The sequence below is a fragment of the Crinia signifera genome, chromosome 5, assembly GCF_055691185.1.
Source record: "Crinia signifera chromosome 5, ASM5569118v1, whole genome shotgun sequence".
In the NCBI taxonomy this organism is placed as follows: Eukaryota; Metazoa; Chordata; class Amphibia; order Anura; family Myobatrachidae; genus Crinia; species Crinia signifera.
This window is the reverse complement of record NC_139221.1, coordinates 332,215,752-332,229,008: the sequence shown is the minus strand read 5'-3', so window position 1 is coordinate 332,229,008 and position 13,257 is coordinate 332,215,752. Positions and strand designations below refer to the sequence as shown.

General features: G+C 49.4%; 1 protein-coding gene across 1 annotated transcript in view; it reads right to left on the bottom strand.

The window, feature by feature from the left end:
• The window catches only part of LOC146005834 (uncharacterized), a 150,751-nt gene that overhangs the window by 10,095 nt on the left and 127,399 nt on the right, over positions 1-13,257 (bottom strand). Inside the window, exons 13-20 of the mRNA XM_083145262.1 lie at positions 12,993-13,115; positions 12,556-12,681; positions 11,652-11,780; positions 10,537-10,629; positions 9,779-9,874; positions 8,832-8,927; positions 4,970-5,065; positions 3,320-3,421 (exon numbers count right to left, since the gene is read on the bottom strand). Coding sequence (XP_083001388.1) covers positions 3,320-3,421; positions 4,970-5,065; positions 8,832-8,927; positions 9,779-9,874; positions 10,537-10,629; positions 11,652-11,780; positions 12,556-12,681; positions 12,993-13,115 — 861 coding nt within the window. The remainder of the gene's footprint in view (positions 1-3,319; positions 3,422-4,969; positions 5,066-8,831; positions 8,928-9,778; positions 9,875-10,536; positions 10,630-11,651; positions 11,781-12,555; positions 12,682-12,992; positions 13,116-13,257) is intronic.

Here is a 13,257-nt window from a genome sequence, read left to right as displayed (position 1 = left end):
GTTTTCCAGGTCTCCACACAGAATCACAGGTGACATAATTAGCTCCACCTGTGATCTTTTAAAATGTTCCTGAATAATGAGTGCACCTGCTGGGTGACCTGGAAAACGTGCACTGTTGGGGGTACTTGAGGACCAGGGTTGGGAACCACTGGAATAGTAGTTGGAGTCTGGATGCTAGAGAGCGGCTGGATACTGTAAAGCATCTGATTACCGGATAGTGGTTGGGTAGTATCCGGAGTGGCACACAGCAACTGATTAGCTGAGGTCAGCAAAACAGCAGCTGATTGGTTGATGGGGTCAGGAACCTAAACAGCATCAGGGTAACTGCTGGGAACTGGGTAGCGGCTAGGGGGCGAATAGCATTTTGGAAACTGGGCAGCAGCTTGAGACTGGATGGCGGCTTAGGCTGAATAGAGGCTTTGAACCAGATAACAACTGAGGCTGAAGAGTAGTTTGGAAGCCGGGCAGAAGCTGAAGGCCGGGTTCCGGCTAAAAAAAGACTTTCAGCGACCAGGAACCAGATAGCGGCTTGGAGACTATACTCTGAAAACCGGGTATCGTCTGGAAATAGGAACCAAGTAGTGGAGCATTGAAGCAAGGTTGCAAAGACAAACGCAGATTCCATATGCAGAGTTTATACTCAGAGAACACAGCGAGCTGAAGATAACATGCTGAGCGGGTTATCAGAGTACAGATAAACAAGACAGGAATGCAGAAACAACCAGATTCCTGACAGTACCCCCTCTAAATGGGTGGACTCTGGACACCCACACGGGAACTTCAGGAATCTTGAAAATAAATCTTCAATTGGGAAACAGGAACCGCTACAAAGGACATCTCAGAACAATAGGAAGTTCCTTTAGAAGTGGAGAACCGTTACAAAGGACAACTCAGAACAATAGGAAGTTCCTTTAGAAGTGGAGAACCGCTACAAAGGACATCTCAGAACAATAGGAAGTTCCTTTAGAAGTGGAGAACCGCTACAAAGGACATCTCAGAACAATAGGAAGTTCCTTTAGAAGTGGAGAACCGCTACAAAGGACATCTCAGAACAATAGGAAGTTCCTTTAGAAGTGGAGAACCGCTACAAAGGACATCTCAGAACAATAGGAAGTTCCTTTAGAAGTGGAGAACCGCTACAAAAGGACATCTCAGAACAATAGGAAGTTCCTTTAGAAGTGGAGAACCGCTACAAAGGACATCTCAGAACAATAGGAAGTTCCTTTAGAAGTGGAGAACCGCTACAAAGGACATCTCAGAACAATAGGAAGTTCCTTTAGAAGTGGAGAACCGCTACAAAGGACATCTCAGAACAATAGGAAGTTCCTTTAGAAGTGGAGAACCGCTACAAAGGACATCTCAGAACAATAGGAAGTTCCTTTAGAAGTGGAGAACCGCTACAAAGGACATCTCAGAACAATAGGAAGTTCCTTTAGAAGTGGAGAACCGCTACAAAGGACATCTCAGAACAATAGGAAGTTCCTTTAGAAGTGGAGAATCGCTACAAAGGACATCTCAGAACAATAGGAAGTTCCTTTAGAAGTGGAGAACCGCTACAAAGGACATCTCAGAACAATAGGAAGTTCCTTTAGAAGTGGAGTCAAGATCTATTATGATTCTTTTTCTTACGAGAACGTCTTGATCTTCCCAAGGGAAGAGGAACCTTTAATTCAGAGAAACATTTATCAGACAACACGAGACGTCCAAATAAGGGAGTAGTGCCATTATCAGAGTCAAATTTAGAGTCTGAATACAAGTCCAGAATCAACATAGGATTCTTCTTCTTTGATTTAGAACTCTCTACTGAATTGCCGAGATAACACACAGCCAGGGCCGCCGACAGGGGGATGCCGTGGGCACAGTTGTCCGGGGCCCTGGCCTCTGGAGGGGCCTGGGCAGCAGCCCACAATGGCACGGCACGACCCCCCGCACCCGCACAATGCCTCCCCCACCTGGTGGCCCCCAGCCAGGCAGGCACAATACAGAGTGCAGCCTGCAGAGTGCCGAGCCTAGAATACAGAGGGGCTCGGCGTTCTTCAGGCTGCACTGTGCAGCGTTTGCTCCGACCATCCGTGAAGGATGCTGATGGTTGCTGCTGGTAAGTAATGGTAATTGGGGGAGGGGGGGGAGGGGGAGGTGGTGTGCAGGCTGGTGGGCGGGAGGGTGGGTGCCTTTGGAGGCCCACGGGCCTGGACTGAAGGTTAGTCCCTGGCCCCAACATTTCTAGTGGTGGCCCTGCAAGCAGCAGAAGATCCAATGCAAATTGTGGAGATTGCAGAACCAAAATCTTAATCAAAAGATGCAATCTGAGAACACTGGAGAAAAGGCGGCTAAGAGGGGATATGATTAATATATACAAATACATAAAGGGTCAACACAGAGAACTGTGATCTGTTTACCACGAGGATTATATACAGGACACGTGGTCACCCCCTAAGGTTAGAGGAGATGCGGTTTCTCATCGAGCGTAGGAAGGGATTCTATACAGTTAGAGCAGTAATATATGGAGTACTCTGCCAGAGAAGGGTGTGATGGCAGATATAATTGATACATTTAAAAAAATTTTTTAAGAGGAACTAGTATCCAGGGGTATTATCATTAATTATAATGTACTATAGTGGACTCAGACTGGTCAGACACTTTGGGCAAAATGTAATAGGGTGCGATAAAAATTGCATGTTTTGCCATGACCAAAAAAAAATGCATATTCAAAATGACATCCAGATGTTTTCTCATAGAAAACATCAAAATTACAAATGTAATAAGGTGCGATTTATTTCATTTTAGCTGTAGCTACAAAAAAAAACACTATTAATTATCATTTGCAGTCAGCACCCGGAAATAAAGATTCCTTACCGCCACAGTTAGCTGCAATAGAAATCTTTATTCTCCCATATGTGCCCTTGGGGAGTCATTCTATTTCGCCTTGTGGTGCCGGGTATGGACTAATGCCATTGCGTCTATTCTGTGGAAGCTTCTCTTCTCTGGATCCCCCCACACTCATTGAAGTCTCAGACACTCTCTGCCTACACCTTGTATTGCACCCGTTGTCTGATTTCTGCTTCACTCCAGTGATCCAGCAACGCCCTCGCACTATTCTGGTGAAATCCCAGACCGGTGACCGCAAGCTATTCCAGTCCCAGTCTGGCTTCTGGTTGCAGTCTAGTTCTTTGAAGTCATTAATGGTTCTAGACTGGTTTCTGCCCAGTTCCAGGAGCCTATGAGCCGAGACTATAAACACCCTACCTACTTCCTGTACTCCTGACCCACCAGCAATCACACAAGTCACCTCACTAGCCCAAGCCATGACAGCTCTTACCTGATTCACACTGGTGCCCCAGGAATCCTGCAGGGCACTGGCAGAGGTTGTACCCAACACATCGGCCCCCATTCTGGCAGAGCTTCTCACAGCGCACAGGTTCTGCAACAGAAGGTGCAATTACATGTGTACCCTAGAACATACAGCAGACGATGTATTACATGATCCATATATGTGCTCAACTGTATCACTTGCCCCATTACCTATCCAACACTTTTGACATACAGGTGGAGCCCCTGTCCATCTGTATGTCAGATGGAGCCCCCACTAGCCGCCAGGCCCCACCATCCATCGAAAGGGGGCGCACGTGCATGAGACGCTCACGCGCCCCATTCCGATGGAGCTCCCTGCTGCCATCCGCCGCCTCCCCGCTCGTCGTCGCTGTTCCCCACCACCTTCTTAAACCTCCCTAGCCCTGCCTGTCTCCCTGAAGCAGAGATGGGCAGGGTTTCCACCACACAGCCGCCGAGTTACCGGGACGCACGTGCGTGTGAGACGTCCCAGTCTAATGGAGTCCTTCTTGGCCAGCGAGGACATTCTGGTGGGTGCTGGGAATGAATGAGAGGGGCTTCATCTGTAACTGTATCACATAACCCATTACCTATCCAACACTGTGCCCTAACTGTATCACATGATCCATTACCTATCCAACACTGTGCCCTAACTGTATCATATGATCGATTACCCATCCAACACTGTGCGATAACTGTATCACATGATCCATTACCTATCCGACACTGTGCCATAACAGTATCATATTACCTATCCATTACCTATCTGACACTGTGCCCTAACTGTATCACATAACCCATTACCTATCTGACACTGTGCCATAACTGTATCACATAACCCATTACCTATCCAACACTGTGCCCTAACTGTATCACATGATCCATTACCTATCCAACACTGTGCCATAACTGTATCATATGACCCATTACCCATCCAAAACTGTGCGATAACTGTATCATATGATCCATTACCTATCTGACACTGTGCCATAACTGTATCATATTACCTATCGATTACCTATCTGACACTGTGCCATAACTGTATCACATGACCCAATATCCATCTGACACTGTGCCCTAACTGTATCACATGATCCATTACCCATCCAACACTGTGCAATAACTGTATCATATGACCCATTACCTATCTGACACTGTGCCATAACTGTATCACATTACCTATCCATTACCCATCTGACACTGTGCCATAACTGTATTACATGACCCATTAACCATCCGATATAGTGCCATAACTGTATCACATAACCCATTGTGCCATAACTATATCACATTATCCATTACCTATCCAACAGAGTGCCATAACTCTTGATTCTGTGGCATTATAGCATCACATGACTGTTCCACAATCTGACACTATGCCATTACTGTATCACTTGACTCCTCCCTTACCTAACACGGACATAACTATCACATGGCTCCTTCCTTTCTGACATTTTTGGCAAAACTGTGTGATGCCTAAAAATGCTCCTGTAGGGGTATCGCATTAGAAAATTTGGCGTCGCAAACAGGATTTGAACTCCACTGGATTTGGAATCTGGAACATTATTCAAATAAAAGGCAGTCTGCACTGATCTAGAGAGCAATTACGTGTCTTTTTTTATAAACCATGGTTCCTTACCTATCTGGCAGCGTGCACCAAGCCACCCACTGGGACATACGCACTTGTTGACATCAATACATTTTCCTTCGTTCTGGCAGGGGGGGTAACAGAGCGCTGGGGGCAGAAAGTCAGGTTGTTAGTAAAGGAAATCTACAGGTGATCTACGGTTGGACACATTTACGATGGGTAGATCTCTGCCTTGTCACAATGAAAGCCGGAACCGGCTTCCAGGTAAAATTGAATTATGTGTATTTTGTGTCAGGAAGTGCTAGCTGCTATTTTAATCTACATTTGGACATTAAAATCCATAACCCATCCTCCTTGAGCTTCACCCGCAATTGTGGTACCACCGGGGTTATTTAATCCAGGACAAACCTCCATTGGAAGAGCTGGTGTAAAGACGGTATAAAGAAAGCCTTCTGTCATCTCACCAGAGGAAAGCCACTTTGTCAGCACATGGGTAACACAATGCTGCATGCACTGCAGGTGGGGCAGATGTATCATGTGCAGGGAGTCCTGGGTAACACCATGCTGCAGACAGGTATCGCAAGAAGACGCCAGGGAACTCAAAAGTAGGTATCTCTAGAAGACCCCCAAGGTATGTGTACAGAGTTATCTCTAGAATACCCCAGGGCACTCACAAGGAGGTATCTCTAGAAGACCCCAGGGCACTCACAAGGAGGTATCTCTAGAAGACCCCAGGGTACTCACAAGGAGGTATCTAAAGAAGACCCCAGGGCATGCACAGAGAGTTATCTCTAGAAGACCCCAGGCAGGTGTAGAGTTATCACTAGAAGATCCTACAGCAGGCACACAGAGGTATTTCTGGAAGACCCCAAAGAATGTGTACAGAGGTATCTCTAGAAGACCCCAGGGCACTCACAAGGAGGTATTTCTCGAAGACCCCAGGGCACTCACAAGGAGGTATCTAAAAAAGACCGCAGGGCATGCACAGAGAGGTATCTCTAGAAGGCCCCCAAGGTATGTGTACAGAGTTATCTCTAGAAGACCCCAGGCAGGTGTAGAGTTATCACTAGAAGATCCTAGAGCATGCACACAGAGGTTTTTCTGGAAGACCCCTGTTTGAACCCCTTCCGTCAGGCAGACGTTTTAGGTCCATCCCAGCAAAGACGACAAGAACTACAAAAGGCTTCTTCCCAATAGCTGTCCACCAAATAAACAGTATTGAACGTACCAAATACTAACTCGAACTGTTCTAGATATATGTGAAATGTATGTTTATGACTCTCTTCCCACCCCCCTTTGTGTTCCCTGCTTGATGCTGCACTGTTGCCACAAAAAAATCCAAGCATACGCAAGTATACCTGGCCAATAAAGATGATTCTGATGTGTACAGAGGTATCTCTAGAAGACCCCAGGGCACTCACAAGGAGGTATCTCTCGAAGACCCCAGGGCACTCACAAGGAGGTATCTAAAGAAGACCCCAGGGCATGCACAGAGAGGTATCTCTAGAAGACCCCCAAGGTATGTGTACAGAGTTATCTCTAGAAGACCCCAGGGAGGTGTAGAGTCAGGGCCGGTGCTACCCACTCAGCAGAGCCTGCAAAGCAGGGAGGCGCTGGGCTGTAAAGGCGCTCTCCCTGCCCTGCAGCTCTGCCACTGTGTGCAGTGATGTAAGGTGCTATCAGCTGCTGCTGCGCCTGTCTGTGACAGTGTAGCGCAAGCAGCAGCACCGGCAGCAGAGGGGAGAGAGAACTTACATCGGGATATAGCAGCAGCAGGGGATGTCTGCGCACCTTCCTCACTGGTGACTGCGGTGCCGAGCCCCTCCCCCCTCATGTCATCATCAGAGCCAGGACAGCATGTGCTGAGCTGTGATTGGAGGAGCTTGGCACATGCTGAATAGAAGAGAACCTGATTGGAGGAGCTCCCCTGATCCATGAAACATGGAGGATCTGTCAGCATGGACCTGTCTGTGAGTGTGTGCCCTGCCTCCACTGTCTCTGCAGCTTTTCTCTCTCTCTCTACCTCTACCACCCCCTCCCTGTCCAGCATCAGTCCCCCTCTGTCTGCCCCCAACTCTCTGCCCATTATCTGTCCCTCTTTCCCTGCCCAGCATCTGTCCCCCTTTCCCTGATCACCATCTGTCCCCCTTCTACCTGCCCACCATTTATCCCCCACTCCATGCCCACCATCTGTCCCCCTTTCCCTGATCACCATCTGCCCCCCCTCTTCCTGCCCACCATCTATCCCCCCACTCACTGCCCACCATCTGTGCCTTCTTTCACTGCTCAGTGCCTGCCCCTTCTCCCTGTCCAGTATCTCCCCCTCTCTCTCTGCCCAGCATATCTCCCCCTCTCCCTGCACAGTACCTGCCCCCCTCTCTTTGCCCAGTATCTGGCTTTCTCCTCTCTATCTTTTTTCCTTGTACCCCATCTATCATTTCTATTCTTTATCCATTTTCCAACAGCAGCCACTTGTCCCTTGTTCCCCTGACAACTCACTGTTTCACTTACATTTCCCCTTCTCACGGATAACCTTTCTTATTCCTCTTCTGCTCTCCTCACACCTTACATCACTACTATTGTGGGCATTATGTGTATAAGGTGCATTACCACTGTGGATTTTATGTATAATGGGTGCTACTCTGGGCGCTATGTATAAGGGGCATTATTGTAGGTGTTTTTAGTGGCACCACTGTGGGCATTGTGTTTAAGGGGCACTACTTCTGTGGGATTTGTGTACAAGAGACGCTACTATGTGGTGTATTATGAAGCATGGGCACCATCTGCAGTGTAATGTAAATAAGATTGTGCTACTGTAAGGTGGAATTAAACTGGGCTATGATCATTCCTTATGATACCACACCCTTTATTTGTGTGCGCTGTCCCTTTAGGAGAGGGAGGGCACAAATATAGATTTTGCAGGAGGGCGCCGGACACCCTAGCACCGGCCCTGTGTAGAGTTATCTCTAGAAGATTCTAGAGCATGCACAAGAAGGTATCCCTAGAAAACCCCAGGCAGGTGTAGAGCGTTAGCTCTAGAAGATCCTAGAACATGCACATAGAGGTATTTCTAGAAGACCCCAAGGTACCTGTATGTGTACAGAGTTATCTCTAGAAGACCCCAGGGCATTCACAAGGAGGTATCGCTAGAAGACCCCACGGCACCCACAGGGCGGTATCTCTAGAAGACACTACGGCATGCACAGAGAGGTATCTCTAGAAGACCCCACATAACTCACAAGGAGGTATCTCTACAAGACCCCACATAACTCACAAGGAGGTATCTCTGGAAGACCCCACAGCACTCACAAGGAGATATCTCTGGAAGACCCCACAGCACTCACCAGGAGGTATCTCTGGAAGACCCCACAGCACTCACCAGGAGGTATCTCTGGAAGACCCCACGGCACTCACAAGGAGGTATCTCTAGAAGACCCCACAGCACTCACAAGGAGATATCTCTGGAAGACCCCACAGCACTCACCAGGAGGTATCTCTGGAAGACCCCACAGCACTCACCAGGAGGTATCTCTGGAAGACCCCACGGCACTCACAAGGAGGTATCTCTAGAAGACCCCACAGCACTCACCAGGAGGTATCTCTGGAAGACCCCAGGGCATTCACAAGGAGGTATCTCTAGAAGACCCCAGGGCATTCACAAGGAGGTGTCTCTAGAAGACCCCACAGCACTCAGCAGGAGGTATCTCTAGAAGACCCCACAGCACTCACCAGGAGGTGTCTCTAGAAGACCCCACAGCACTCACCAAGAGGTATCTCTAGAAGACCCCACGGCACTCACCAGGAGGTGTCTCTAGAAGACCCCACAGCACTCACCAGGAGGTATCTCTGGAAGACCCCACGGCATGCACAGAGAGGTATACGGAATACTAATTTCCCAGCACAGATATCTTACGTGTCAGGCACTGCTCTCCACTGTATCCGGATGGGCACTGGCAGGTATGAGGCGATACACAGCGACCACCATTAGCGCACGGTAACTCGCACACTGCTGCAGGGGGAAATCAGCGTTATTACATTCTCCTGTACGGTAACACCGGGTACAGTAACACCATTGCTTACATACAGTGACCCCAGTATTGTGATAATCTGTAAATGTATTAATATTTATGTTTTATTCATCATTTATCTTTAACAATATCAGCGGGAATATAACCGGTAATACGGGTGTTACACCGAGGGCAGGTAATCACTTCCATATTGGCTGAAGACACTAGCAGGGGTGCCTCAGGACACTAGCAGGGGTGCCTCAGGACACTAGCAGGGGTGCCTCAGGACACTAGCAGGGGTGCCTCAGGACACTAACAGGGGTGTCTCAGTACACTAACAGGGGTGCCTCAGTACACTAACAGGGGTGCCTCAGGACACTAGCAGGGGTGCCTCAGGACACTAACAGGGGTGCCTCAGGACACTAACAGGGGTGCCTTGAAAACATTTTGATGCTCTATTTCTCCAGGTTTCAAGAAAGTTTGGGAATCACTAGCGAATTGTTACAAAGAAAGCGTCTCAATCACAACACAAAGCACATGTTATACACATTACACCACAGTGGAGCCCCTTATACACATTACACCACAGTGGAGCCCCTTATACACTTTATGTCACACATTCCTCCTCATCATCATCTCACCTCTCCCACACTTGCCCTTTTTGTCGCATCCAGCACCAGCCATAGAACGGCTGCTCAGTTACTCCATACCAACTACCAGCGCATGGCACAGAGAAGGAGGCGGGCACCAGATTGCAGCCTCCGGCCCCACCCACATGGTATCTGCGGTCCATGCACCCTGCACCCTTGTCACGGCCCTGGATGGATAGAACATAGGAGGGAGAGCTCATTACCTGTCTGGCAGCCCGGTCCCGTCCATCCGGTGAGGCAGGAGCACAGATTGTGTCTCATACAGGTCCCTCCATGGGCACAGGGTGGGGAACACATGGCTGAGCGGGGAGACAAAGGGACACTGGGAGTAACCACATTCTATTATCTACATAAATAATCCAGCAGCTGGATGTGGTATAACGTATCAGCAGTTCCACGTTCTGATGCTGACATTGTGGTGTCGACATTATGAAAGTTAATATGGCTATTGTCAACCTCATGAGCAGATACCGCTACCAGGTACAGTATAGGCATATGGGGAGCTGGCCGGGGCCCTAAGATTGTAGGGGCCTCCAAGCAGGGGTGGGCAGCAGGTAGAGAATGCTGCACAGCCACCATGATTGTGAATTACTCATTCTCTACCCACCAACCAGCATGCAGACAGACAGTGAGGGGCTGTCAATGTGCTGATTGGTGGACAGCTAAAGCCATCTGCCAATGAGAGTGCATGATTCTCTCCCTGCATCCCAGCCTGCAGACAGACAGTGAGGGGCTGTCAGTGTGATGATTGGTGGACAGTTAAAGCCATCCGCCAATGAGAGGGGGGGGGGGCGGGAGTGAGGGCCACACCTGGGGGGTCACCAGAGAAGTGGGTGCATTGTATGTGTATGTGTGTGTGGGGGGAGGGGCTCCTCAATCTCCCCCATCTACAAGGCTTCATACATGTCCCGTAGAGTCTTCTGCATTGCACATGTGGGATAACAATAGCAGCAGCTGTTACCTGAGCAGCCGGGCCCCGGATATCCTGCAGGGCAGTTACATGTGTCAGGGGCCACACAGACTCCAGAGTTTTGGCACGGGGGGTCACACACCGCTAGAAAATAAGAAGGACAAATACACATTATGTACAGAGTGAAACGCGTTGTGTTTTTGTGAAGAGCATACTGGCGGCAGCTCCGGTGATGTACACAGATGTAGTACTGTATCCCACCGCAGACAGCAGACGCCCCATCCACCAATCAATGAGAGAGATAAAGTAAAGAAGCTGATAATGCCAGCCAATCAGCAGTTATCTTACAGGCTGCACCAGACACATACTGTATGAAGGTTACTGATTGCATTGTACATCCAAGGGGCTATAGCTAGGGTGGTGCGGAAGGTGCCACCGCACATAGCGCTGCAGTGTAGGGGGGCACTGTTGGTGGCACTTGTTAATTATCAGTTTTAATCAATTTTGGTTGTAGCTTCCCTCCTCTTCACCCACCCCTTTCCTTCACCAATACCTACTGTATACAACATTCATTAACTTAACCCGGGAGCTGTTTGTTATTTAATCGCACGGTCCATTATTACGTTTAGAGATGCTGATATAATCGGGACTCAAACTCTTTGCTTGTGGCATTGCAGTCAGACACTCTATTCATAAGCCACCTGACCCTGCACGATCAGCATTGCAGCTGAGCAGGTCTATGTAGTGAGTGGCTGCAAGGGATTGGATGTGTGACCGCACACTACAGAGATCTGCTCAACTGCAGGGCTGGTTATTTTTTGCAAAGTACAATTAGCTTCATAGTTTATGCAGGATAAGTAATGATGAGTAAGGTGTTTTACTGGAATGCAACAGGTAATGGGTTCAACTCCCAGGTATGGCATAGTAGCATGGGCATTCTCTGGGATCAGTTTTCTCATGCCCCTCACTCACAAGGGCATGCACCTTCTGTCCCTAAAGGAAGAACGAGGGGGCACCAAAATGTCTAGTTACAGCTCTGGAACAACCCTTTCCACTTTATCTCCCCATGTGTATGTTGCAGCATAGATATATCTTGATGTATTTCATTGGTCCCCTGTTGCACCAGGTACAGACACCCCCGGGACGTGACAGTCTCTCCTGCTCACCTTGGCACCTGGTGGGGTCATCGGAGAGGATGATGAAGCCTTTATGGCAGCTGCAGTTATAGGTCCCCGGGTAATTATCACAGAGCTGCTGACATCCACCGCGGGTGAAGTCTGCGCATTCATCCACATCTAGGAGCAGAGAGAGGGCTTATATGTCATTCTACCCACCTGCAATGTGTGTTATTAATCTTATTATATGCCAATGGCCAGCGCTACAGGACCAGGGGCGTAACTATGGCGGGTGCAGGGGGCGCAGCAGCTACGGGGCTTCAGCTGTTTCCAGGGCCCGCAGCTCCCTCTGCAGCCAGTCACAGCCCAGCTCCGCAGACTTGCTACCGCAGCAGAATCCCGCCCTGCCCCTCATACTGGCGCGGAGAACACTCTCCCTCCTTCCCCTGCGAGCCCGGAATTACACAGCACGTGGCCCCACCCCCATAACACACCAATCACTATTGGAGGAACCTGCGCTGCCGATTTGACACCAAGATCTCCTCCAGTTCCCGGTGACATCCACTCAGACAGCACAGCGGTGTCCCACAGCCGAGCCACAGCAGTCACATAGCAGGGATTCTTATATTCTGCCTTCACCGTGCCGCACGCTGCCCCTGCTAAGTTTTATTTTTTACAGGCGTGTGACCATGCCCCCTCCAATTGGCCACGCACCCTCGTTTTACTGCGGCCTGGCAGAGCTGTTGGTGCCCCTGTCGGAGAGTCGTGTTCCGAATGCATACAGTAGCGTAACTACCGAGGGTGCAGGAGATGCCGCTGCTATGGGGCCTAGTGAGAGCGACGCAGGTGGCAGGGGCGCTGGATCTGATTCGGCATGTACAAAGAATCCCAGGGGCCAATCTGTCCTTAGTACATCCCGCCCTTAGTGACACAACAGAAGAATAAACCATCCTACCGTCACAGCTCCTCCCATTGCTGCTCAGCGTCCAGCCGGCCCGACACCGGCACTCGATGCCGCCTTCCTGCCTGACGCCGCACAGGTGCGCACAGCCGCCATTGCTGACATCGCATGAGGTGATATCTGCACAGGAAAGGAATTATCACTCACTGGCGCATCCCAGGGGGACATTTACTAAGATGATAGATCTAATTCACACGGGATGTTGCTATGGGAAACCAATCATAATCTACTAGATAGGATCTGATTGGTTGTCCATGTGACATAGAATACCCATCTTAGTAAATTTCCCCCAGAGAGTACACACAACGCCTCATGTGGGTCATTCAATAAGTTTGCTTTCATTTTATCAGAAGTTTTCTGAGTATCCTTGAATTGTACAAGTAATATTGTCTGGAAGGTAAACCCGTGTGTGGTGCTTCCTGCGTACTCACTGTTGCATGTCCTGCGGTCCCTCAGCAGCGCCTGGTGCAGCGGGCAGTGACAGCTGTAGCCGCCCTCCGTGTTGTTACAGGTGTGGGAACAGCCCCCGTTATCCATCGTACATTCGTCAATGTCTGGGAAGCAGAAAGTGACAAATAACTCTGCACAATACTGTACTGGGCGCATAGGGCCCGGTGCCGGCTCTGCAACGCTTCCCTGCACAATACTGTACTGGGCGCATAGGGCCCGATGCCAGCTCTGCGACGCTTCCCTGCA